At 38.8% G+C, this 26,118-nt stretch overlaps 4 protein-coding genes and 1 long non-coding RNA gene across 14 annotated transcripts; 3 read left to right on the forward strand and 2 right to left on the reverse strand.

Annotated features, from left to right (window-relative positions):
• Window positions 1-273: 273 nt before the first annotated feature.
• Window positions 274-7,891, reverse strand: LOC108902742 (immunoglobulin lambda-1 light chain). 9 transcript variants are annotated; one of them, XM_051073960.1, is made up of 4 exons: window positions 7,769-7,891; window positions 7,347-7,676; window positions 1,594-1,623; window positions 274-778 (listed from the first exon to the last, which is right to left on the reverse strand). In XM_051073960.1, the coding sequence occupies exons 1-4, from the start codon at window positions 7,806-7,808 to the stop codon at window positions 453-455; spliced, it is 726 nt and encodes a 241-aa protein (XP_050929917.1). In that variant the 5' UTR covers window positions 7,809-7,891; the 3' UTR covers window positions 274-452. The 9 variants fall into 9 exon arrangements, with proteins under 9 accessions (XP_050929917.1, XP_050929922.1, XP_050929920.1 ...); XM_051073965.1 differs by lacking the exon at window positions 7,347-7,676 and adding an exon at window positions 4,829-5,158 and having other exon boundaries at window positions 7,769-7,867; XM_051073963.1 differs by lacking the exon at window positions 7,347-7,676 and adding an exon at window positions 6,119-6,448 and having other exon boundaries at window positions 7,769-7,837.
• LOC108902743 (uncharacterized) lies at window positions 3,510-8,621 on the forward strand. 2 transcript variants are annotated; one of them, XR_007814144.1, is made up of 4 exons: window positions 3,510-4,046; window positions 5,123-5,220; window positions 7,641-7,738; window positions 8,190-8,621. It is a non-coding gene; the product is annotated as an uncharacterized LOC108902743 (long non-coding RNA). The 2 variants fall into 2 exon arrangements; XR_001964133.2 differs by lacking the exon at window positions 7,641-7,738.
• Window positions 8,622-16,330: 7,709 nt separating this feature from the next.
• Window positions 16,331-18,272, forward strand: LOC108902621 (tetraspanin-10). Its single transcript, XM_018704560.2, has 3 exons — window positions 16,331-16,455; window positions 16,569-17,164; window positions 17,304-18,272. The coding sequence occupies exons 1-3, from the start codon at window positions 16,366-16,368 to the stop codon at window positions 17,608-17,610; spliced, it is 993 nt and encodes a 330-aa protein (XP_018560076.1). The 5' UTR covers window positions 16,331-16,365; the 3' UTR covers window positions 17,611-18,272.
• An 85-nt stretch (window positions 18,273-18,357) lies between these two features.
• Window positions 18,358-20,040, reverse strand: pde6ga (phosphodiesterase 6G, cGMP-specific, rod, gamma, paralog a). Its single transcript, XM_018704562.2, has 3 exons — window positions 19,097-20,040; window positions 18,942-18,982; window positions 18,358-18,838 (listed from the first exon to the last, which is right to left on the reverse strand). Exons 1-3 carry the CDS (start codon window positions 19,249-19,251, stop codon window positions 18,762-18,764), a joined length of 273 nt encoding a protein of 90 aa, XP_018560078.1. The 5' UTR covers window positions 19,252-20,040; the 3' UTR covers window positions 18,358-18,761.
• A 1,725-nt stretch (window positions 20,041-21,765) lies between these two features.
• ccdc137 (coiled-coil domain containing 137) lies at window positions 21,766-25,337 on the forward strand. The gene is made up of 6 exons (XM_018704555.2): window positions 21,766-21,927; window positions 22,151-22,296; window positions 22,370-22,595; window positions 23,281-23,363; window positions 23,713-23,792; window positions 23,887-25,337. Exons 1-6 carry the CDS (start codon window positions 21,857-21,859, stop codon window positions 24,085-24,087), a joined length of 807 nt encoding a protein of 268 aa, XP_018560071.1. The 5' UTR covers window positions 21,766-21,856; the 3' UTR covers window positions 24,088-25,337.
• Window positions 25,338-26,118: the final 781 nt, after the last annotated feature.

The raw sequence follows: 26,118 nt of genomic DNA on the forward strand, positions 1-26,118 counted from the left end.
AGGTGATGCTTCACTGATGGAGGATGAAAACTCAGTTTCAGTTGCCGCTAACGTTTTTTTCTGGTCATTCAAACAATCAATCTGACACGTAATCAAAATTAGTAGCACATATTCAAGATACAAACAGATGTATATGTGTTATCAGTGTGTCCTAAATACACTGCAACTAAATAGAATCCATTGAAATTTTTTTTTGTTTGTTTTTGCTGTAAGTGATGTTTCCATGAATACAAATAAATACAGATAATTTTCTGATCACAGAGTTTTTATTTCAATGAATGAATGATGAAAAATGCAGAAAAAAATGCAAAGCTGATACAACACCTCCACCTAACTGTCACAACATTTATTACAAGCATGCAGACACATCTCTTCTAACATGTAAACCTTGTAATGAGCAAACAGCACAAACAGTAAAGAAGCAGATTTAAAACACTGGTTCTGCTTCTCTTCTATTCTTCAGTGGGACAGCCTGACTTGTTGATGTCTTTCTGTGAAGTCTGGGAGCCCAAAGACACTTTACATGTGTAAAGCTTATCCATGTTCCAGTCTGAGGTCTGGATGGCCAGATAGCTGCTGATTTGGAAAGTCTGGTCTGGTTGCTGAACAGCGGTGCTGGTAGAGATCCCACTGCTCACTGGATTCCCAGCAACCAACCAGGTCACATCTGCGAAAGGCACAGACTGACTGGACAGACAGACCAGAGAGGCTTTGTTGGACTGGAGCTCAGCACTGGGTGGAGGGAAGACTGTCAGGACAGGAGGAGAGAGGCTGGAGCCTGAAAACACATGGACCACATTAATAACATGACTGGGTGTCAAATTATTAATACACAGCATGACAGTAACAGATTAAATCATTACATTTCTGATTTGATAATATCACACTGAAGAAGCAAAACAAAAAATAACATCATCATCACTTGAAATATTAGTTATGTTCCATTTAAAAAAATGATCTTAGAAATATTTTCAGTAATTTAGCATAATTTTTATGATGGAAACAAATTTTTAAAAGTTCTGTGTCTTTCAAAATTCTGCTAAAATAATTTCAGTTACTGTGACAAATTAATGTACACCAGGAACATTTCTTTTTCAGTGTCAATCAAACAATTTAAGATCAAAAATAATTAATTTTAAAAAGCCAAAATGAAAATCAAGCAGATTTTGAATTATGCCTTAACTCTGTAAAAATAAACATTGCAAACACAGTAATTCCATATTGATATTACAGTGTGAAATACTCTTGACAGTTCATTTAACATAAGGAAATGTTAAATCTTGTCAGAAATTGTGAAAATAATTGAGCCCAATGTTGTAAATGTTTTTCATCCATTAAAACGTGCTGAACCACCATCAAACTGTGAAGCATTTGTAGAAAAATATTTCAAATATTGTGATCATTTGCAGATCTTTCTCTTGCCTTCAAAGACACAGTCTGGTATCAAAGCTGATTTCAAACATCATCTATTATTCACTGAACAACATGTTAAATGTTTAAACAAGAAGTAACATATAAATCTATAATTTTCTATCAATTTGAGCCAGAAATAGAAAATCAGACTTGTTTAATGATCAGTTAAAAAGTACTTACCTGTCACAATCAGCTTGGTGCCTTGTCCGAATACCACAGTGATTCAGTTTGTACACATGGCTGTACAAAAACCTCCTGACTCACTAATGAGGGGAGTGGAAGTGAAACATCCTGTTGAGACCAACTTTCACTGTCAACATCTCATTCCCTTCATCAGTCTGTTTATATTCCACCACACTGATGCACTTGTGGATTTTATTCTGAATTTTCTGCTGCATCCTTTTATTTTCATGATGGACATGTTGAGTCTAAATATCTTCTCTGAATTCAGAGTGATGATGTTCAATTGTTGTCTTACTAAAACATCATTCAGTCAGTCCAGCAAGGTTTGTTCAAATGTTATTTTGTTTTTCAAAGTAATCCATGTTCCATTAATCCATTTTTAGTATCTAGAGGAGTTTGTTTTGAAACATTTCTTCTTTTACTACAGGTTTAGTGAATTGAATTCATTGATTTTGGTCAGGATTCATTCAAATCTGCAATGACTCTTTCACTGAGGTTTTTGTCACAGTGTGAATCATTGTGATACAGCTGCAGAAGCAGAGTCATCCCATGTTTGACAGTAATAGACAGCAGAGTCTCCTGCCTCTGCACGCTTAATGATGAACTGGTAATCTATGTTTGATGAGGATTTAGAGTTGAATCTGTCTGAGGAGAATCCTGTTCCAAAGCTGAGTGAACTGTCCCCATGGTAAAAGCTCAGAACATACTGAGGAGCCCCACCAGGAACCTGTTTGTACCATCTGACATAATTTCCATCATATCTCTGAATGTTACAGTTGAGAACAACCTCTTGTCCTGTAGAAACTGTGTGGACAGCAGGCGTCTGGGTCAGCACTTTTGCTGCATCAACATCTGTCAACACACACAGAGAAATACTTGAGTGAAAGGTTCATGTCTGATAATCTGGTTTGTCAAAGGAATGAGAAGAATATCTTACATGTTAGAGCAGTGATGAGAGTGCAGAGGGTCCCCAGCATGTTGTCAGTGTGTGGTGTAAACGTCTCTTACTGTCCAGCTGAGAGATGAGCAGGGTTGGAGTGTGAGGAGAAGAGAGACTGAAGCTTATAAAGACACTGAGGAGAGGAGAAGTGGAGGAGGAGGAGTTTCAACACTCAATACAGATTTCATTCTATTTTTCTTTGTATATTATTTTTGAAATAGTCATAGAGATCATGGAATGAATATATTGTCATTGGTTTTTATGTTTATGTTTTGAAGTTCTTGCAAAAGTGCAAATCAAATGAGGTAAACTGCATCATTGGCAGTTACCCTGAAAAAAGTTCAATTCTCATCTCACTCATTTTCTACACTAATTAGTCTTGTGTTTTAGTTGTACATTGACAAACTATTTAAGCAGCTGTGTATCAGTTGACCTTCAGGTATGTCTCACTTTGACTGCAGCTGGAAGTGTAACAACCTGTGAACCAGAGGATTTCTCTTAAGAAAAAATTCTCAGTTTTTGTGTTTTCAGAACAGCTCCTGTAAACTTTTTATGACTTAAGAAGTTATAAAAAGTCTGTATTATTTGATCATTTCAGAAGTTATGCATGGAGGTAGTGAGCATTTACTGGTCCTTTTCCCATAATTTTAGTATTATGCAAAACACACATAATGGTGTTAAATAACAAGAATCCAATACATTTAGATTTGACGAAAAACAACAACAAAATGTAACCCAGGTAAAAATGTGCTTATAAAGGTTGATTATGCTATAGAATAAATAGCATTAAGATGATTCAAATATGGTTTAGTTTAAAAAAAAAAAAGTTTTAAATCATTTTGAATATGTGATGTGTTATGGTTTGTTAAAAAAAGATGCAATGTTTTCCTGGAAATGATCTGAACCAGCATTTATAGGGTGAATATGTAGCAGGGGCGTCAGGTGTCTCAGGTGTTTCAGCCCGGGAGAGAGAGGGGAACGGACAGCAATGGGGAAAACAGGGAAATAAAGCTAATGTGAACGCGATACAGGGAACTTCTGTATTGTAAGTTATAAGTGTAGAGCGCAGAAACCAGTGTGTAACTTATAGCACAAGATTGTTGGCACAACAGTCAGTTAAGAGGACAAGCTGCATACAGTGGAAACAGGAGGAATTTCAACGCGAAGTTATGAGACTGTTTATATTTGGCGCTAAGGCTAAAGCTAAGCTACTCGTAATACATCCATGGTATAGCCTCGTGTCAGTTCATTACACATGAGCAGATGTGGGATAGTTGAAGTTTAATTTATTCAGTTGAACGTGTTGAAGGAGCTGCTGCTTCGACCTGAAGTAAGCAAAGACTCAGACAGAGCTGAAGTAACCAGTGAGAAACCAGTGCTTTACTCTGCATTCTTCTGGAGACGCGGGAAGAGAAAAGACAACCGACGGAGATCGTGATGAGATGCTAACGTGATGCTGAATCTGCACCTGTGACTGCGGACAGCAGATAGGCCAAGAACGTTAAACCAGGTACTAACTTTTATTTTGCTCACCGAGGAGCGAAAGGGCCATTAAGTTTGAGCCACAACGAACACAAGCACCGCACCAGGCCTGCAACTTTATATTTTGTTTTAAACTGTTTTAGTTTTGCGGGCTTTAGAGGACAGGTGTGTCAGGTGTTTGTGGGCCCACTATTTGTATTTGTTGAGTTTAAATGACCTTGACGTTCGTTGATTTAAGTTTCCAATTGAATATAATAAGTGTGTGTTTTGCTTATGCACTTACAGTGTTTTAATAGTGTGTTTCCTGAAGAGAGGGAAATTTAATTTTGAGGTTTTGAAGATTATTCATATTGTTATTTTATTGTTTTCCCTTCAAATCAAAACTCATTCTTTCATTAAGTAAATAATTGATGACTGTGACTTTATTATTCAAAGAGGGAATAATTTAATCCTGAAAGAGACATACATACACATTTGACTAAAATCTTTATTAAAATTGTAAAGTAAAAGGTAAGTTCACAATAGGTAGGTTTAACGAAACTGCCTGTGTACACTGTAAAAAGAGATCCAAGATAATAGTTAAAACTGAGTTAATCAGGGTTAAAATACATTGTATAAGTACATTAAAAGAACCCAAAAGCCCTGCCCTTATAGACATGATTACTGAGGGGAGCACTACAAAAACTTGTATATGGTGGTGTTTTACACAGAGTGTTATTTGATGGCTCAGTTATCTGTTCATATGTGTCAGAGACTCACAAAGCAGAAGTATTAAGTGAGGAGGTTTTTGTCACAGTGTAAATCACTGTGATGCGACCTCATCAACAGAGCTGTCCCATGTTTGACAGTAATAGACTGCTGAGTCTCCCTCCTCCACAGTGTTGATGATCAAACGATAATCTGACTTTGACTGATGATTAGATGTGAATTTTGGAGAGGAGAAACCAGAGCCATAATATACAGAGCTCCAGCTATGATACCACCTCAGTACATACTGAGGAACTCCTCCTGGAATCTGTTTATACCAGCGAGCAGCACTATTAGTAACAGTCCCCAGGTTACAGTCCATGGTGACTGTCTCTCCTTTTGTCACCGTCACAACAGGAGGCTTCTGTGTCACCACCGTCACACCACTCACACCTGGAAACAACAAGATGACATGGAGTCAAGAGAAACACACAGACTGATGAATCCAACATGAGGTGAGAGCTGCAGTAATTCAGCCTCCTTACATGTTAGAGCAGTGATGAGAGTGCAGAGGGTCCCCAGCATGTTGTCAGTGTGTGCTGAGAATGGCCTTGGAACTTGGAAAGTGAGCTTACTGCTGACAGATTAGAGGGTTTGGAGGATGAGGAGAGGAGGAGCTGGAGGAGCAATTTAACACAACACTGAAACTGAGAGTGACTGACAGGAGGAGGAGCTTTGCCTAAATCTACATGATTTGTAACATTTGTTGGTCTCTTATTTGTCTGCGGAAATGAACATCTAATCTGTATCCGTTATCTACATTAAACAAAATGTATTTTTCACAAACTTTGACAATGTGAAAAAGATACCCTGCAGCTTTACTCAATGCAGGTGTTGCTTTGGAATTAGAATTTGTAGATCAAATTAAATTAGACATTAGTATACAGACAGATTTCAGATGTATCACAGCTCTCTGTTTTAGTGATTCGCATTTAGTGTAGTTTATCCTTTGTCAGTGTAACAGCATGCATAAATACTATAGCCGAATGTAATGTTAAGTCAAGTCAGTTTTATTTATATAGTGCTGAATCACAAGATGTAGAGTAGGTCTACACTGTACACCATTTATTATTATATTTTCAAAGAGAGATCCATCAATTCCCACCAAGAGCATGAAATGATGTGAGAATCCACTGAGAAGGTTTAGAAATGTGACAAAAATGAATACTGATCATTTCAATTGTGATGGATTTCCAGTGAACTAAGAATGGACTGAGGAAACTGGTTTTTGGTCACATGTGGTGTTGTTATAGAGCATTTATTGATGGATGCACTTCATGTCACCATGTCTCAGAGATTCTAAAAGAGGAAGTGTTTAGTGAGGAGGTTTTTGTCACAGTGTGAATCACTGTGATACGTTTTCCTTAGCAGAGTCATCCCATGTTTGACAGTAATAGACAGCAGAGTCTCCTGCCTCTGCACGCTTAATGATGAACTGGTAATCTATGTTTGATGAGGATTTAGAGTTGAATCTGTCTGAGGAGAATCCTGTTCCAAAGCTGGGTGAACTGTGAGAATGGTAAAATCTCAGAACATACTGAGGAGTTTTACCAGGAACCTGTTTATACCAATAGACATTATATCCATCATCTCTCTGAATGTTACAGTTGAGAACAACCTCTTGTCCTGTAGAAACTGTGTGGACAGCAGGCGTCTGGGTCAGCACTTTTGCTGCATCAACATCTGTCAACACACAGAGAAATACATGAGTGAAAGGTTCATGTCTGATAATCTGGTTTGTCAAAGGAATGAGAAGAATATCTTACATGTTAGAGCAGTGATGAGAGTGCAGAGGGTCCCCAGCATGTTGTCAGTGTGTGGTGTAAACGTCTCTTACTGTCCAGCTGAGAGGTGAGCAGGGTTGGAGTGTGAGGAGAAGAGAGACTGAAGCTTATAAAGACACTGAGGAGAGGAGAAGTGGAGGAGGAGGAGTTTCAGCACTGACAAGTTCAATAGATTTAACACCAACTGATCAACAACATACATCTAACATGTTCTGACAAACTTACAAAAAATGTTTCTTGCTATCATATCTGACAATAGTGATATCAGATTTGGTGTCTGTTTATCTTTCTGTATTATTCACAATCAGTGTTATTTTTCTAAAATAGAAAGCATGTTTGCTTTACATTCTAACTCATAAAAGAAACTAACGATGAATCTTGGTTCCCAGATGACCTGTCATCGGGTTAATGTTGTGTTTTCATTTACTCACGTTTTAGCTACACATTAACATACTGCTTGAGCAGCTGTATATCAGTCAACCTTCAGGTATATCTCACTTTGACTGCAGCTGGAAACGTAATAGATGATGTTGGAATGTGTTAAAAAGGGAGGAAAGTGCAGCTGGATTGTCATTTAATGAGTGTGTGACAATTATCACTACATGTGCACCAAAAGATTTTGACCAAGAAAGATTTATCAAATCCTCTGATTTTAGGATAGTGGTGAGGATTTACAGTATGTTTACACATGAAAGAGACCATAGGCTGATGGCTTCATTCTCAGTCAAAATGTATCAGCAAATCAAAACGAGGAAGTATTAAGTGAGGAGGTTTTTGTCACAGTGTAAATCACTGTGATACGTACTCACTAACAGAGCTGTCCCATGTTTTACAGTAATAGACTGCTGAGTCTCTCTCCTCCACAGTGTTGATGATCAAACGATAATCTGACTTTGACTGATGATTAGATGTGAACTTGGGAGAGGTGAAACCAGAGCCATATTTAACAGAGCTCCAGCCATGCTGAAACATCAGTACATACTGAGTAACTCCTCCTGGAATCTGTTTATACCAGCGAGCAGCATCATTAGTACCAGTTCCCAGGTTACAGTCCATGGTGACTGTCTCTCCTTTCCTCACTGTCACGATAGGAGGCTTCTGTGTCACCACCGTCACACCACTCACACCTGGAAACAACAAGATGACATGGAGTCAAGAGAAACACACAGACTGATGAATCCAACATGAGGTGAGAGCTGCAGTAAATCAGCCTCCTTACATGTTAGAGCAGTGATGAGAGTGCAGAGGGTCCCCAGCATGTTGTCAGTGTGTTCTGAGATTGGCCTTGGAACTTGGAAAGTGAGCTTACTGCTGACAGATTAGAGGGTTTGGAGGATGAGGAGAGGAGGAGCTGGAGGAGCAGTTTAATACAACACTGAAACTGAGAGTGACTGACAGGAGGAGGAGCTTTGGTTCAAACAACATTTGTCGGTTTCTTATCTTGTGTCACGGGAACTTTTAGTTTTTCACAAGTCATCAAGAGACATTTAATTGCTGGATATATGCTTTGGCTCTCTCTCTCTCTGCATATGTATACAAGTTACACATAATACAGGTAAATTACCTATGATTGACCCTATGAATATCAAAAAAAACATTAGTGTTTTTCCAGTCAGGGACAGTTTCTTCTTGTATTACAGAGAGCTGACACACTGACCACTTCATTTGCATGGAGCTATAAATGAAGATTGGAGGCATGCAGGTGCATCCGGGGCAGAGGAAAGAGGCAGGAGAAGAGGGGGAGGTGTCGCTTCACTGACTCAGAGTGAAAACTCATTGTCATTTATTACTCATCTGTCTGATTATTTTAACATCCTGATTATTGCAAATGACTCAAATATAACCCTTGGATTATGTGCGTTTCATGTTACTAACTTTTGTGTTCCCATTCAAAACTGTTTGACCTTTGTTGGTCTATTATGCTCTGTGGACAGAGAAATGTCTCACCATTAAGTTTATTGCCATGCATTTGTAACTTTGTAACTTTATTCTCAAAATTCAGTTTTATCTTACTGACTCCATTTTAGCATTCATTGTACTGAGTTAGCCTTACAGATGTCCAAAATCAAACTTTGAACATGTCGATATTTTCCTGGACGTGGAGGGGGGGGGGTTTGTGACATGCAGAATTTGCATACAGCTGTACTTCTCTAAACCAGATTGCTTGATTGATGCAGCAAATATACCAAATGTTGATTAATATACTGTAAGTGCAATAATCTCTTTAATAAACAAATCAAATTCAAAAACATCATGCAGTGTTAACAAATGTGAAAAAAGTGTCTATATATTGTATAATTTCACAATTCTGAACTACATTTTCATCCACTATGTTACTTTATGCCCAATTATTACACATAGAGCAGCAGGATGACTGTCGAGATAATTTGATAAATGCTGCCACCTTGTGGTTGAAAGTGACTTTGTACAGAAAGATAAGTACATTTTTAGGCGATTTTTACACCATGCATCACTATGTCAGTCTTATCTATGTGATTTTTTCTCACACTCATCAATAAAATAATATAAACTGATCATCTTCTCCTGAAAAATATATAAACATATCAACTCTTGTTCAACACATTAGCATTTATAACAGACAAAACCAGCAACAGATTTAAGGTCTCTGTGTCCTTCTCCTTCTCACTCTGATCGGTGGTGGCCCTATGATAATGCCTCTGTTAGGACTCCTCATCTGTGCTCGCAGTGGAGACCTCAGACCAACACCAGGGGGAATCCTCCGTACAGGTTGCTGAGGCAGAGCATAACTGCCGTCCTTAAGCTCGTCCACAAAAGCCTCCACTCTGTCAAACTTTGTGGTGAGCCTCCCCAGCTCGTCTTTTAGAGAGTTAAACTGCCTGTAGAGGTCTCCCAGAGCATCTGACAGAGATTGGATCCTGAACAAATAAAGAGATATTTGGGGGAAAGTACAAATGAATAAATGGTTTCAGTATTCGAATGACCAGTCAAAGAATTTTGGCACTGCAGTGTGCAATAACCTCATATGAAACAGGAACGGTGTTTGTTGGCAAAACATAAGTGAGAGGGGAGCCAAGTCAAATTGGCAACATGAACATGAAAGTCACGACATATCTGTTGAGCAGAAACAGCTACATCATTTGCAGGAAACATGAGGATAACAGACATGAAGAACGGACGTTCCTCAACAAAAATACTGAAGTATAAAAATAGTTGACTTGAACACAGGACACTGTGCCTGCAGTCCACCTGAATTGATGAATGTTCACATTAAACATGCTCCTAGCTGTTGATATCACGCTCCAGGGTCTAATTTCAACAGGAAAGGGTCAATGACTTCACATAATGGCTGCCAGAAACACTCTGTTCATCAGAACATGAGGCTGAAACATTTCCCGTTTTCTTTTGGCGCAGTCTCCATGGTGAGGTCATTTACAGAGAAGAGCTGGCCTTGCGTGGGCCACTGCAATCATGGATCACATTACTGGCTCTGTGTCATACACAGCAAGTTACATAATTCCTAATTTTGTACGAATGTGAGTAACAAGAAAAAGTTTGCTGACATCACCCTGTGTTTGTTATTCTTGCATGTTTCAACTCTTTCTTACTCAACATTTAGACTTTCTTTTTCTTCCTCTAGCTTGTTTGTGTATTATCACTGCAGTATACAGTTAGTCCAGTCAGTCCACTGTAACCCACCTGTTGTATTCAGGAAGGACAGAGGCATGGTCATTAATTAGCAGGTCTTTCACTTGGGTTAGAATCGCAAATTTCCAGTTGTCCAGCACCTGAGTGAGGTTGGAACAAGTCTTGCCGTTGGTGTGTTCTGCTGAAGACAGAAACTTATACTCAGGACCGTGTGGGCTAATAGTCACCATAAATACTAAAAACACAATCTTGATTTAAGTGCTTTTGAAATATAACATTATTGATAATCATTTACAGATTGCAGATTGTGATGATGATGACGCATTGTCCCTGACCTTTAGGGTCCCATTGTGGGGTTTCCTGTTTCCATTTTTGAGCTCCACATGTTGAGATCATGCAGAGAAGGACCAGAGCCCCCTTCATCCTCAATCTTCCTCACCAAACAAAAACAGAAATACAAGACGTGTGCTGCTGGGAAACAAGTGCACAGGTAAGTGATGCAAGGAAAACTTGCAGTCAAAGTTAGATAAAGTAAGATAATAAGTAAACATTGATTTATCCCTCAGATGTTAGCATGTAAATGATCATTTTCTGAGCTAAGACTGATTGTATTGTAATGGAATGCATTCTGTTTGGTTCTGTGTTTAATCAGATTTACCGTACTGGAGGTGAAACACAGTGCAAAGAATCTAATCAACATTAATCATTTTACAATACCTTTCTGTGAAGTACGTGTCAGGAGTCTTTCCAGGCCAGAGCAGCAAAACACACTCTGCAGTACGATCCCTCGACAGCGACACACTGACAAACCATGACCTGGGCAGCACTCTCTTATAACTGCCTCCCTAAACTCACGGAGCCATTCCCCCCACCTGCTCCCACCCACTTCAGTGATGCAGGGCTGCGACACACTTTGTTCTTTTAGCATGTGAGCACAGTGCTGCATGGACAAACAAATAACATGGCACTGAAGGCAAATGTCCCCAAACACACACACACATACACACACATGCTTTCCACTTCACTCTTCTCTCAAATGTATCTTGCAGCCTCCACGTCTGCTACAGTGATAAAATAAAAACCCACAGAGCCTGGATGGGAGGTCCTGATAATCCCCTATCTATGCTCCATCTATCCTCCACATGTCTTTTTAGCTGCTGTGAGTGGTGTAAGGCGACTGCACTATGGGTCTAATCCAGAGGAGGTGTTTGATGTAGCAGTGTGGCTCCAGCATAGCATTCTTACTGCCTACTGTAATACAATCTGCTCGGCATCTGGGCTACGATAAACCCATCCAGCACTGGTCTCCTCAACTGTCAGGGCAGATCAAATCCTGAGGAGCCACACTTAATGAAGCAAAAAATAAGAAAATCACATTGTTTGGTGTTAATCATTTCAATAGTATATATTTTAGAGACTATTTAAAAGTATTAAGCTAGAAAGTTGACTTGTAAGAGTTTCTAGTCATCTTTTAAACAGCCATCACATTGTAAAGAGAAAAATATACAGCCCCCAAAGGATTTCCTCTCCCTAAACTCCCCACAGCCCTAAATCAAATAGATTGCTGTCTAATTCCCACAATGATTTTACTCTGATTGACATTAATTTACTTTTGACAAATCTAGATAATTTATGTAGAGGTAATCTCACTGCTGATGGAGGGTGAAGCAGCACATTTTCCTCATTGCTTCCATTGCTAAGAAAGATTTCTTCAATTTATAATCTGGACAGTTTTAGGGCAGCTGGATCCAAGAGAGGTAGAAAAATATATATCACTGAGGCACATTTTCCTTCATTTTCAAATACCGGGCAAAAAGAGTGCTTTTCCTTGTCATCTCGGAAATGAAATACCCTTTGTATCAAGAAGTTCCAGCTCTGATCTACTCCAGATCAGAGCTCCTAATTCCATTTGAAAGACCGTGCTGCATCCTGTGCTGATGTGTGCAGATATTTGTACTGATGTATGATTTGAGGCCAGCCCATCACTGCTGAAAGGGAATCTGTGCTGGGCAACGGTCCCTGCCATCTGCACCAACTTTAAACCCACAGAGAGAGCACAGTGTACTGCATGCTGCAAGTAGGATGAACATCGGGCCATCTCCTCCATACATCTCCTGTGCTGACAACACTACACAATATGTTGGATTCTGCTGTGGAAACTAGATGCTCTTTGAAGCCCACCCTCCCAAGAGATTTAGAAACAAGGAAACAGTGAGATTTGTAAAAGAAAATCTATCTGACATCCAACTCCTGATTCTGTCAGCAAGTAGTCACAGTAAATCTGGTATAATCTAATTTAGCTGTTAACTACAAATTCTATTTGAACAAATGATTTATTAGGTAACAATTGACATTTGAGAAAAAATATATATATATATATTTTGGTGGTGGTTGTTTGTCTTTTGAGCCAAGTAGACTGGAGTGCATTGTTTGCACAGTATAGTATTTTCCACTACATCAGTGGAAACGTGGCACTGACAGAAGGTTTGTGTTTTATGGGCAGTGGGAAAATAAACTTTAAAAATACAAAGTACAAAAGAAGGCTACTCATATTGCAGCAGAATCACTCCTTTAAGTGTTGTACTATACTGCTAGATTATTTTTTTTCTAATGCATCACTGTGTATGCAGGATTTTATGTTGAAGCTGGTGGAATTAAAGCTAAAATGCTATCTTCTGATATATTAAAAGTCTGAATATAATGTAGTGGTGTTGTTTAACCTATAGCAATGCATCATATTTCACAAGCTGACGTATGATTTGTGTGTAATATGTAGTGCAACAGTAGTAGTAGTGTGATGCAGTATAAAATGGAAATACTCTATTAAAGTGCAAGTACCTCAAGTCAATTTTGTATTTTGTTGCCTTCCATTACTGGTTACTGTGTGTGTTGTTGTAGTGCAGCGCATGCAACTGTATATCTACAGGAACACCACATACGTTCATTGCCGCTGTTAAAACTGATGATCCACGGTCAGTGATGGGTGTGACAAATTATAATTTGTTTTTCTCTTAATACTCATTAATATGGAAAGAGATTCACGGCAGGACTAATGCCGAGCCATAAAAGCTTTATCTGGAGTCCAGCACCAGTCAGTCTCCAGCTCCGTCTGCATCAGTAATAGACTGACTTCCTTCCAGCTCTGTGCAGCTCAGTCCAGCACAGCCAGAGGAAAGAATGACAGCAGTGGACCTGCAGAGCCAGAGCGTGAGATAACCAGGCCTCTGCCTCTCTGTTTTTTAACTCACTGTCACATCTGCTCTCTCACATCACATGCTGCTTGTTATTGACTCACAGCGGCACATCTCTTCATAATTACTTTATCAGAGCAGTATTAAGAGGATGGTTAAAATGGAACATATCAGCTCTCACTGTTGCCAAACAGAAGGTGCACCTTGAGGATTCTCATGTTTCCTACTCAGTCATATGACTGTTGATGTGTATAGTAGATGACAGATGACTAGGAGCATGATGTGGTTAGTCACTTGTTGTCATACCTCATTCCACTTTAAAGTGTTAACTCTGAGAAGCCTGGCAGGTGGGAAGTAATCATTTAGAGTCAGTTTGATACTCTAAAAGATTGTGGGTGCTACCATCTGTCTTGATAGTGAAGTTTATATCAGCAAAACTAACATATTTCTTGAATGTACTGACACTAGTTTACAAAATGCAACACATACAGACCATTTTGGAGCTGTCGGATTGTGTTTTTTCTTCAAAGCTGTTGAAGTTTCCTCTGCCATTGTTTGAGCCAAGCAATTTTAAATATGACCTGGAGTAACTGCTCTTACAAAAGTAATAAAAAATGTTCATGAATTAATCACATTTACTCTTATTTATGGGTAGCATATATTATTCAGAGGGAATAATTATGATATTTAGACATACACTTATTTGTATCACTTAGAGGTATCAATAAGGTTATTCATAGTTTTGTCAGTACTAATTCTAATATGTCTGTATTAATGATATACAGTTTTGTATATGAACACCTGCAGTACAGTAACCAACCCTTTAACAAAAAGTACCTTTAGGAATTTTTGTTCCATCTCTAATTACAAAATTGATTATTGACAAAATTAGAAACACTGTTGATTCTCATTCTCTTATTTGAAAAGATTTTATACAGTAGATTTTTTCATATATGTCTGTCTTGATTCTAGTGGAGTTCACAGCTGACCTGAGTGTATTTAGGTTTATAGTGAGTGTTCAATGCCCTCCAGTGGTCACAGTGTAATACTGCAACACTCACTAAATTTGTTGCCATCCAAGCGTAAACCAGGATAAGTTTTGCATCAATATTTACCATACAAAACATTATTAGTGTGGTTATTACAACTGATAACTGTAATATCAGTACTGAATACTTACAAAATAAAACGAAAAGACATGAAATCAGAAATAAGCTATCAGAAATGATCATGGAATCGTTTTTTTTTTTTTTTTTCAGTTGTTGTGGCTCCACGTGGCATAAATAGTCAAGTAGGAAAACACAGAACAGTAGGAAAATAACAACACTACGTGGGAGAGCGTTGCATGGTGATTTGTGTTTCTGCTAAAACACAGTGATAGCCAAGCAGAGGTCTGTAAAAAACATCATTAACAAGCCTGGATCACCTTTTCTCACTCTCATAAAAGAAAGCTGCTGTTTATGATCAAGGCTGCAGACATGAGGTGGAAGGAACAAGCAGATTTGCTCACTGTGCTCAGCAGTGTTAAATCACCTCAGGTTCCTCCAGATTAAAACTCCAGGTTCTTGTACATACACTTCAGTCATTATAGCATATTCATATTTAAGTGCATTATAATGCACTTGAATTCAAGCAAAGACGTAATATTTCATGCACACAAAGCTTTTTTGCTCTCTCTCTGGGATTATTTCCTCTGGACGTACACCAGAGCAGCCTGGACTATCTTAACTCTGTTGAGATGGTTAGTGGAAATTTTACACTTTGATTGATCTTTTCTATTCCAACTGGCAAAATAAATTCCATCCCATCATAACAGGGCCACCTGACCAGTCTGTTTTTCTTAGCCAAACAGCTTTTAACTTTAAGAGCAACAAAACTGAGAGGAAAAACTGACAATAAATAGCTCACATGATAATCAGATCTTATGTGTATTGACGACCTTTGACCTTTTAAACACAGTAATGCAGTGTCTGTTAGTGCTACAGTGATAAACATCAAGGTCATTCCCAGAAACCCTTGAAACGATTAGGAAAAATAGTCCTTGTTATATGGACCCTGATTTGCATGCAGCCTGGGAAAGCCAAGGTAGACTGCAGTTAGGTCTGTGCCAATGAAAATGAATATATGTAGCTAAGTGTAAACAAAATGACGTTAAATTGCATGCGTTAAATACAAAGCACTTATTGTGACAAGTGTAAATTGGACCCTATAGTGCCCAACCTTTTAGACTTGTAAGGCCAGTGTGTGTGCGTGAGGTTATACTGGGCCCTGAGGAGGTAAAATTATCCGCTAATTTGCATGAAAAAATATTAAATAATAAAAATAAGTCATTTGCATGCCATTTGCGTGAGTGCCTCAACTGCCAGTTTGGGAACCATCCAAAACAAATGTCAGGAAACTGACGGTCCAAACACATGAGATAAAGTTTGTAGCTGACGAGGAACTCAATCATCAGCTCCATTAAAACAGTTTTTGTATGGTGTATATTGTCTATCAGGTGCTGTGAGAATTAAATGACTTTGTGTTACAAAATGTAGTTTTTTGAACTCCATGAAGCACCTACCAGTTTTCCTTTAGCTATCCACTTTTTCTTTTCCATGTCCAATTGAATGAATACACAACAGCTGAAAACCTTGACACGTTTATGTAACTAAACTTCACCATCAAAAGTCTCTTGTTCTGGTTTTTTTGAGTCCCACTCGTGTGTGTGTGTGTGTGTGTGTGTGTGTGTGTGTGTGTGTGTGTGTGTGTGAGTCTCTCGTACATGCTGTGATAACCGTCTAATCCCCTCACTGTGACTCTCACATGATGAAGAAATCCCACGTCTCACAGCAGCAGCCCGGGGCCCAGACATTGCATGGTTACTCCACCTCAGCTCACATGACCCTATGCTTGCACTGTAGCAAATGCTTCCCCCTCCCTCCCATGCTTCACTTAAGTTTCTGTCATTCTGACCAGATAAAGGCACAGGGAGGGTTGTCTCCCAGTTTTTGACAACATGAGGAGATATTTGATGATAAAAAAGATTCCTTTGCCGTGGTGGAGGAGGGACAACACGCAGAATGAGACCAGTCCACTCATACCAAAGGTAAGGGGTCGCTTTAGAATTTCTATTTTCTTACATGAAGTTCCTTTCTTAATATTGTGTACCTCAAAGTTCTCAAAACTTTGGTATTTACGTAAATTCTTGAATATCCAAAGGCAGGCTCTGCAAAAGAGGATGCTGCAGAGCTTGGCCATGTCACCAGTGAATTTCACCAAGCAGGGACAAACAATGAACAGGACCATGACAGCCCTGTATTCACAAGGATCCAACCCAACTACAGTTATTCTTTGATGGACTACTTCCTTAAATATTTCCTGTTCCTGTGCAATCTGGTGTTCACAGTCCTGGGCCTTGTGGTTCTCGGCCTGGGTATGTGGGGCCTCATCAGCAAAGAATCGTTTGCTCAGGAGAAGATCGGCAGCATCGGCACCGACCCGATGCTGATACTTGTGACTCTGGGCTTCGTGCTGACCATTCTCTGCCTGTCGGGCTGCGTGGGCGCCTTGAGAGAGAACTGCTGCTTACTAAAGCTGTTCTCTGCCGCGGTGCTGGTGCTCATCACAGCCCAGGTGCTGGCTGCCATCTTGGCCTACAGTCTGCAAGATCAGATTGGGGGCTACCTGCGGTCTGGGATGTTAGCTGCCATGGCACGCTACCAGGATGATCTGGATCTGAGGTTCATCACGGATGAGATTCAGTCAAATCTGCAGTGCTGTGGGGCAGATAACTACCGTGACTGGGAGGTCAACATGTGAGTAGAGTGTGACTGACTTGGACACACTGTGTTTATTTAAAAAAAAAAAAAAAAAAAAAAAAAGACCAGTCATGATGTAGGAATGCATTGAGAAGTAAATGTGCTCCTCACAGATATTTTTCTCTCCTTTCCTCAGATATTACAACTGCTCAGCTCCAGGAGTGCTGGCCTGTGGTGTCCCTGCGACGTGCTGCGTTGACCCTCTAGAAAACGGCACAGTGTGGAACTCCCAGTGTGGCGTTGGAGCCCAGCAGCTTGATGAGTTTACTGCTCAGAGTGTGATCTTCCTGGGTGGCTGTCTTGGGGGGATCTCGCGCTGGATCGAACAGCACGAAGGCCTGATAGGAACGGTTAGCATTGTCGTACTGGGGGTCCAGATTGTGATTCTGTTTATCACTACAAGACTGCTGGAAAGCATCCAGTGGCATAAAGTTTATATGTGACGAATACAACTGTATATCTAATGACTGCTGACTGCTTTTGGATTCTGGCCTTGTTCAACTTGATTGCAAACACTCAGATTACTGTGTCTGTTTTGCCAAAGGAAAAGAAAAATAACTAATCATTTTAAAATGTCGAGTTGGCTGACCAAAGTGCGTTATTCTGCAGGCAAAAATCCCTGTCCTGGTTCAGAAAGAAATTCCATCAAAAGAATCAAATTTAGGCAAGGCCTTTCCTGACTCTAAATCTACAGAATGTGTTTTATACCTTTGTTGCACTGTAAAAACCTTCACTTCTCCTGGAAACATCTTGTATATCTTCATACCCTGGCAAAAGGCCATCAGATGAGGAGCCAGGCTAGCTGTTTCCCCTTGTTTCCCGTCTTAATGCTAAGCTAAACTAACCAGCTGCTGGTTGTAGCTTTATATTTATTCTACAGACATGTGCGCAGAATTAGTGTTATAACTTTGTAACTCTTTGTAAGCACAATTCTCCAAACTATTCTTTTAAGAACTTGCAAAATGCAAAACAAGAAACCCATTCTAACTTAGTGGGAACAGGTGGTGATTTAATTGACCCTGAATTACTTATGCACTGTTCTCGTTATTTTGTGGTTCACTTTTCTTTTAAAAAGGGACAAATAAAGCTATATAATGGAAATTTCGTAATGTTTCAAACACAGTAGCATGGTTTAATATAGCACTATTCAGTTTGGCAAAAAAAGAAAAGAAAGAAGAACAGGAAAATGGTTGAAATTGTTTAAAAAAATTCCAAGCTTTATTCTGGGTTTGATTAAACATAATAAATATGATGCTGACAGCTGTGCAGAAACCCTGTATTTAAAGCCAGCAAGCAAGGATCCAGTTACAGCTCCCACTGCAACTTTGATCAGCATCAGTGGATTATGGGTATTAAAATGGCAGCTTGAGAGTCTTATGAAAATAAATTTAAAGTATAAAAATAAATTAGGCAATGAACAGAATCCACAATGTGCAGACATATATTTTACATACTACATCTTTAGTGTGTGGTTACCATTCAAACAAAGCCAGTACTGATGATCCAGATTGTTGGGGGGGATGAAATCTATTTGCTAAACTTTCTACATCCGTTCCCTTTGGTGAATATAAAAATAATTTCACAGTGAAGAGACTCAGATGATACCATACTGAGCCAGTTCATGTAGCTCCAGGTGGCTGTAAGCTTCCCATGGGCAGATTACAGTGATGTCTAAAAAAGAAAGAAGAAATAATGAGTAACAAAAAGGAAAAGTTGTGTAGTTTGTGTATCGGTTTTAGTGTTATTATGCAATAACTATGTTCATTCTCCTTACCGGTGCCAAGACCCTCCATCCCTGGGATCTCCTCTCCAAAGCTGAGAAAGAAAGAAATTCACAGACTTTATTAAAGGGAAATTGTGGTTTAGTTTAAATGTGTTTTGTAGACAAAATCTCTAAATGATGCAAAAATGTAAGTAAGTAAGGCCTACCCAATGACGCCCCTCTTGGGAGGCTTGCTCTTGAACTGGCGGGTGTTCCTCTGTTTGAACTTAGGTGGGCCCTTGCGTGGGGATCCAGGAGCGGTGGCTCTGAGGGGGGCTTTGCTGCCAGTCTTCCCCTCAGGTTTGGGCACATCCAAATCCATGTTTCTGTTGTTTGAGCTATAATGGGACAGTGGTGGCCAAATTTAACAATACTACCTTCAAGAATAATAATCAATTTCCGTAACCTTTTATTTTGATATTTCGCTTAACAAAATGTATTATCATTATGTGATTACAAACAATTCTAAATAACTTAATATCTGAAATACACAGCTTCAAACAACACTCCTGTAATCTCATGCTCACATCATTGATTAACCCTCCACAATGCCTCTAAGCTTCACAGTGCCTTCATAATCAGATTACTGTGAGGACATGCTGAATCTGCTTGTGGTCCTAACCTGACAATAAGCTCATAAAGTACACAATCTAATTGTCTGCAAGTGAAAGGAGTATTGGAAAGAAACTTTACAACTTAAATGAATAACTTGTGATTAAATTACAAAGAAATTCAAAAAAAGATTTTCCATTTTTTGTGCAAACAATTGAACTACAGCTGTAAACTGTTTTGTGTAATATTCTAAATATTGTTAAGAACACTCACTGTTACAAAAAACACACTAAGCAACCATTTTATTTGGTACACCTGTACAATCTAATGCGACGCAGGACAACAGCTTTGCCATACAAAATTTATATTGCTCAGTTTTTGTTGACAAATGCATAAATTCAATTGAATGTTTATTGCTGGCATCATAAAAGCAGAATTAATGGCTGGATTTTTCTTGGACACACTACTACTACTACCAATAGGTTTCAAAAGCATGCACTTTTCTCATAATTTTACTGATATTAAAATCACAACTGAAGTCAAAATACAGTGTGACATAAACTGTTATATATGACATATAATATATAATATAATTTTGTATCCAATGTATCCAAAAAGCACATATGTCCAGAAATCCATTTCCTGCTCAAAAATAGTATCTTACTTGCTGCAAATACTCACCACCTGTGTCGCTGTATATGTCAGCTGGTAGTGTTGCAGAAGTCCGAGCTGCTGTTACATGATGAGATGTGTCTACTGAAGCCTTCTTATACCCCTCAGACTCTGAGAAGATTATGACGCTATCAGCCGATACACTGCAGGGCCCTCATCAACTGTGCACACATTATATATGTTATAGCACATTCATTAGGGACTGGCTGACAGGAAGTCGAGGGGATATGATTTCACTGCTGCTGAGACTGAATGACATGACAGCAGAGACAAGTACAGATGTTTTTAGAATAACAATGAGAATGTGTGCAGGGGTGTCCAACAGGATCTCATTTGCATATTTCCACAACTTTCCAGAGACGTGCAGTACAGGGACAGAGCTGTGGGATTTTACTGTCCCATGATCCTCAGTATCTCCCCACCACCTGCAATATTATGCAACATCTATAGCCGAGAACATACGAGCAAGAACATGAAGCAGTTCTCCTTTCATCAGCAGTCTCTCAGATTGAGTTGCGTCTCACTGGTAATCCCCCCCCGACTTTCCACACACATAAACACACACCTCGTTCATTCATCTGATGGTTTACTACAGCTCTCTATTCTACCATTCATACACATGCACGTGGGACACGTGTACGGACACACACTTCCTGTGGTTCATTTACTCTCGCTGTCCTCTCTCAAAGACAAACAGACTCAGCAAGTATTCTTTACATAATCACAAAAACCTGTGATTACATACATACATTTGATATCAATAGTTAGCAATAGTTACCAGTTACTTTGCAATTTTTACATATAAACATATGATATACCTATAGAATAACACTCCCCAACAGTATATTAAGTAATTAGCTCAACTCATTCATCTACCATTGTAAAATAGTACCTAACCCACCACTTTTTTTTCATTTTTAATAATAAAGTACAATAATACAATTATTTACAACTAATCATCCATTTTGATAAATTGGACTTCGCAAATATTTAACATATTTGTCTGTTTAAACAGCTAAACAATTAATCAAGATATCAAAACTGTTGCAAATTATTGTTCTGTCAATCAACCTTTTCCTGAGTCAGATTCAACTTGGCATAGTGTTTTAACGTCATTATTTACGTCATTTATTATTTATTATTTATTATTGTTTCCAAATACAATTCTCCAAATACAAATAGGACTGTAAATATTTTGCAGGCTGTATTGATCTTATATGGTTTTAAGACGCCTCGGTGTGTGAGATGTCTCAATGGTCAAATGAACTACACTGTCATCTAGTGGTGGCAGATAGGAGTAACAGTAGTTACTTTAGCCAATCAGGATGTCCATTTGTCGAAAAGATCGTCTATTATCTCTATGTCTTTCACTCTGGAATAAACCAGTAACCAGGCGTGATTTCTATATCCATCATATACTTTATTTATCCAAATCAATTACACGTAGGGTACATGAAACTACAGCTAAACCGGCATAGGAGAGGAACAAGGCGCAAGAGGCTCAACATTAGGCCACCACCAACGTTTAAGTCTCCCCCTTACAGGCTGGAAACGCCTTCGGTGCACGAAAAAAGCTCTCACAGAGTGAGAGCTCTTTAATTTCTCTATCACTCACGCTTACGCTGTAGGGTCGTAGGTTATAGGGCATACACGCTGCTCTACATGTGTTGTTGTTTTGTCACGTTTAATTAAAGTGCGGTAACATGGGGAAGAATAAGAAGAACAAAACTAACGAGTCAGGAAAACAAGCGGATAAGACCGGACAACAAGCAAGGTAACTTAAAGAAGCTAATGTCTAAAGGGGAGAACCGCTAGCTAGCTACAGCAGCTAGCTGTTACTAGCTTTCTTAGGTTAGTTGTGAGCTAGAGTCAACTTGTTAAACTCTTTTTTGTATGTAAGAGAGGACACGTGCCTGCATATACTACCTTCAAAAGCTAACATTTATTTCCCTTTTTTCTCTACACGTTATCCGGACTGTTATGTGTGTACATTTCAGTGATAAGAAGCTCAAACGAGATGGTAAACCCAAGAAAGCCAAACAAGAGGACCACCTCAAACACATCCCCTTCAGGCTCCGAGAGATAATGAAGAGCAAGGAGAGAATGAAAAAGGGTTCACTGGGGGCCAAAAAGCTAAAAGAGGGTGAGTACTGTTTATACTTTTAAGTCATGAATTTGTTTTGCAGGTAGTAAGGAATTTGTTTTCTGTCTCTCAGCCATCTCCCCTAAAGGTAAGCCAGAGGATTCCCAGGATGGAGACATACCTGTGCCACATTTCAAGAGGGGAAAGGGCGAGAGTGAGAGAGCTTATCTGCAGCGCATGGAGAATGCGACTAAACATGTTCTCTTCCTCACCAAGAACCAATTGGACAGAAAACCTGAACTGGATGCAGATAAACAGGAGAGGCCCGCAGACAGGGGCAAGTCAGAGAAAAAGAAAGAGTGAGTACACTGATCATGATGTCGTGTGAAGGGCACTGAGGCTCTTAAACTGCATCCTCCTGCTTAGAGTACCAACCAAATGGCTAATGTTTCATATGCCTGACACAAGCACAGCAAAACTGCCCCTCACTGACAATGAAGAGATAACAATGCAATCTTTTCTGGTTTTATGTGCTCTAACAATTTGTCATCTCTGGCAACAGTTTAAGCTTAAATACAACAAAAAGTTACACTATGTATCTTGTAAATTAGCTCAATACTAATGTGCTTTATATCAGAGCTGCAACTAATGATTATTTTCATTATCAATTAATCTTTCCCTGTTAATCAGTTGGTTGTTGTATCTATAAAATATCCATCACAGTTTTCCAGAGCACAAGTCAAAGTCCTATAATGTTTTGTATTGTCTCAACTAACAGTCAGAAAAGTTAAGATATTTTATTTACAGTCCTCATAGCTGCAACAGGCAAATGTTTGTCACTATTGCTTGAAAAATGACCCAAATAATCAATTGTTTATCAAGGTAATTTCTGATTAATCAGTCAGCTCTGCTTTACTTATCACATGCAATGGTAAAACACAACATGTATTTAAATGTCACTGGTAACAGTAAATAACATAGAATTGTGTTACATTCCTGAATGATGATCGTCTAATTTATTTATTCCTTGCTGTCTTGTTACAGGTATGATAAAGTCAGATTACAGAGGCTACAGCAGAAAAAACTGAACAGGCAGGAGGCCATGATGGAAAAAGAGATGTTTGTAGGTAATGAATGCATCTTTTTTAAGAACAGTTACCACAACAAAGAATGTGAGGGAGTGCTTCTATCTTCTATGATTTACTACAAGAGTGTATATTGACTGACTATAGTTTAGACATGTTTTTAGATCACCAGCAGGTAGGTTCCATCTCTGCACTTTAATTGTGTATGGCACCACAAGCTGACTGTTTCCCAACAATCTAAGGGACCTACTGGATTATTTCAAGATTATCATAAAAATATACAGTGTTATGTTTCTAACTGGTTGCATAGCCACAAAGTGGCTAAAAAAGTTGCCACAGATGAATATGTTGTTTCTTTTTATATAAGTAATTGATAGTTTTTGTTTTGTAGATCATGTTCCCTTTGGGGAAGTTTCAATGGCTCCACCTTCTCTGAGTGCTAAACCCAAGAAAGCTCAGGTGAAATCTCAGGTAACAACTCTGTGGATTTATCATGTTATCTCAGTAGTCTTGATGCTTGATTAAGTGGGTAATTGTGTTTTTCTCCTCTGCTTCCACCATCCAGAAGGCTTCAAAGGAGCTGCTTCTCAACTCCCTCCTAGGCCACACAGTGGGCTCCACAACCAAGCCCTCCATGGCCAGACAGAGAATCATGGAGGAGGAGAGGGAGCGAGCTGTGGAGGCCTACCGTCACCTGAAGAAACAGAAACAGCAGCAGCACGAGGCCAGGACTGCCAGTCTGGAAAAACTCAAGAACCTTCAGTGATGTCTCATGTTACTCAACTCAAGGAATTATAATTCCTCAACTACAGTCAGTGTGGACGACTGCAGTGAAGACTGATGTTCAGAAGCTGAGACAGATCATAAGACAGCCATCAGCAGACTGTGTGTATGTTCCCTAACTCTGGGTCCGATATGCCAGTGGGGGAGCTGACCACAGTGTAGCTTACTGTCAGGGAAAGATGCAAACATCTGCATCCACAGCCCACAGTATGAGGTAAGTTTAACTACAGTCAACTGCCACTATTATTGTCACATATTAAGGTTAAAAGAGAATAGGACATTGTAAAAGTGTAACTGAACACCCCCAACTACCAGGAAATTCTTACAAATGGGGCTTTTGTAGATTTCTTTCCCTTATAACAGTGTTGGATGTTTACAATGAGTTTGTTTTTTTACACCGTTTCCATATTTCCATCTGCAAATAACCACAATGACATCATTTATGATAGACAGGAAAATCATTGAGGTTATCTCAAGGCAAATATAAACCGCTTTATTTCCTTTAGTTCCACTAGATGGCAGTCCTCCTGTAGATTGTTTCCTCATGTTTGTATGGGGGCTGAGAAAACAAATTACTTTGGACTTTTTCTTACTTAAAAATACATTTTTGGTGGCACAGTGTGCCATATTATGTATGCTGGTTTATGGCTAATTTATGTAGTCTTTTAACATCTTTATTCAATAAATGGAATTGAGCACAATTTATATACATATATATATATATATATATATATATATATATATATATATATATATATATATTTTTTTTTTTTTTTTTTTTTTTTTTTTTTTAAGTGACCTCAGCAGATACAATCAAAATAAAATCAAATTCCCTTTTTTTCTGAGTGACAAAACATGTTGCGAACACAAATGCAACAAAGTCAGCTACTCATCATGGTGTTAAAAAATGATCTAAAATATAATTTTTTTTGTGTGTGTGTTTTTGTTTATTTTAAAATTTTGATTGCATGATTCCAATATCATTGCAGACAAAGGCTTTAAACCCAGTGAGGTTTTTCACTTTTTGTTTCCCCTGGAAACACCTCTGTCCTAATTTGCTTGTGTTTTGTCTATTTACATATGTTGTTTTTAATTTACAGCGCTCTCCACCACCACATTTACAAATACATTTGCCATGTCATTTCTTGCCTGCTGTTTCCAAGCTGAAGAATTAACTGAACCTTAAAAATGAGAAGAAATAAAAAAAACTTTTTGGGAGACAAAATGCAAAAACTGGTCATAGTTTTGTTTCCTTTTGTACTTTTCTTTGAGCCTAAATCTTGAGACAAATAAATCACATCAGCCTTTTTAAATGTAGAATACTTAATAGAGCCTGGCACGGCTATTTACATTTGTAATCCTTAAAAGGTTTACCCTCATGAACAAGGCCTTTGTTTTGTATTGGCCTCTAGGACAAACTGTGCAAATGATTTTGTTTCAAAGCATACTAGATCAAAAAAGCAAACAATACAATGTTAATATTTTTTGCAACAGTGATCTACTGAATAATGTCACCAGATGGTATTACCTTGTAATACTACTACCTGTTGTCTGGTCTGTAGGTTCACAGTCATTTCTGTATTTGTTCAGCTTGACCAGTAAAAACCCTCTGCCTTTTTCTTTTTTTCATCTGTGTTTGTCCTCTGAGGGTTGTCACAGTGACAAGGAAATGCAGTAAGTGGGGACAGCTGCTTGTGATTGGTAGTGCTGACTCCCTTGAGCTGAGCCCAAACACCACTGGTCATGAAACCGCCTGTGTCCATGTGCACAAGACAGCTCTTCATAATATCAGGGGATTTACAGTTGCCGCCTGTCACAGAAAAATGCTGTTTATGATTTCAGCTCAGGTTACCGATCAGAAATGAATGTAATTGTGGTAACCCTTTTCTGCATAGTGAAACCTTACCAGTTGACCCTTTATGATATGTATAGATAACACCCTTCCAAGGCTCCACTAGGACAGCCTACAGTGTTGCCAATTGAGGAAGTGCTGTTAGACAGTAACTACTAAGGG

This window comes from Lates calcarifer, linkage group LG11 (assembly GCF_001640805.2).
Source record: "Lates calcarifer isolate ASB-BC8 linkage group LG11, TLL_Latcal_v3, whole genome shotgun sequence".
NCBI lineage: Eukaryota > Metazoa > Chordata > Actinopteri > Centropomidae > Lates > Lates calcarifer.

Coding starts and splice junctions, on each gene's coding strand:
- LOC108902742 (XM_051073960.1), bottom strand. CDS start 7,808: ATGCTGGGGACCCTCTGCACTCTCATCACTGCTCTAACAT. Junction 1,624..7,346: donor CTCTGTTAGTGAGTACGTAT/CACAGTGATTTA, acceptor TCACTGTGGTAT/TCGGACAAGGCACCAAGCTG. Junction 779..1,593: donor CACCAAGCTGATTGTGACAG/GTAAGTACTTTT, acceptor ATGTGTTTTCAG/GCTCCAGCCTCTCTCCTCCT.
- LOC108902621 (XM_018704560.2), top strand. CDS start 16,366: ATGAGGAGATATTTGATGATAAAAAAGATTCCTTTGCCGTGGTGGAGG. Junction 16,456..16,568: donor CCAGTCCACTCATACCAAAG/GTAAGGGGTCGC, acceptor GAATATCCAAAG/GCAGGCTCTGCAAAAGAGGA. Junction 17,165..17,303: donor CGTGACTGGGAGGTCAACAT/GTGAGTAGAGTG, acceptor TCCTTTCCTCAG/ATATTACAACTGCTCAGCTC.
- pde6ga (XM_018704562.2), bottom strand. CDS start 19,251: ATGGATTTGGATGTGCCCAAACCTGAGGGGAAGACTGGCAGCAAAGCC. Junction 18,983..19,096: donor CCCAAGAGGGGCGTCATTGG/GTAGGCCTTACT, acceptor TTTCTTTCTCAG/CTTTGGAGAGGAGATCCCAG. Junction 18,839..18,941: donor GATGGAGGGTCTTGGCACCG/GTAAGGAGAATG, acceptor TTTCTTTTTTAG/ACATCACTGTAATCTGCCCA.
- ccdc137 (XM_018704555.2), top strand. CDS start 21,857: ATGGGGAAGAATAAGAAGAACAAAACTAACGAGTCAGGAAAACAAGCG. Junction 21,928..22,150: donor AAGACCGGACAACAAGCAAG/GTAACTTAAAGA, acceptor TGTACATTTCAG/TGATAAGAAGCTCAAACGAG. Junction 22,596..23,280: donor AAGTCAGAGAAAAAGAAAGA/GTGAGTACACTG, acceptor GTCTTGTTACAG/GTATGATAAAGTCAGATTAC.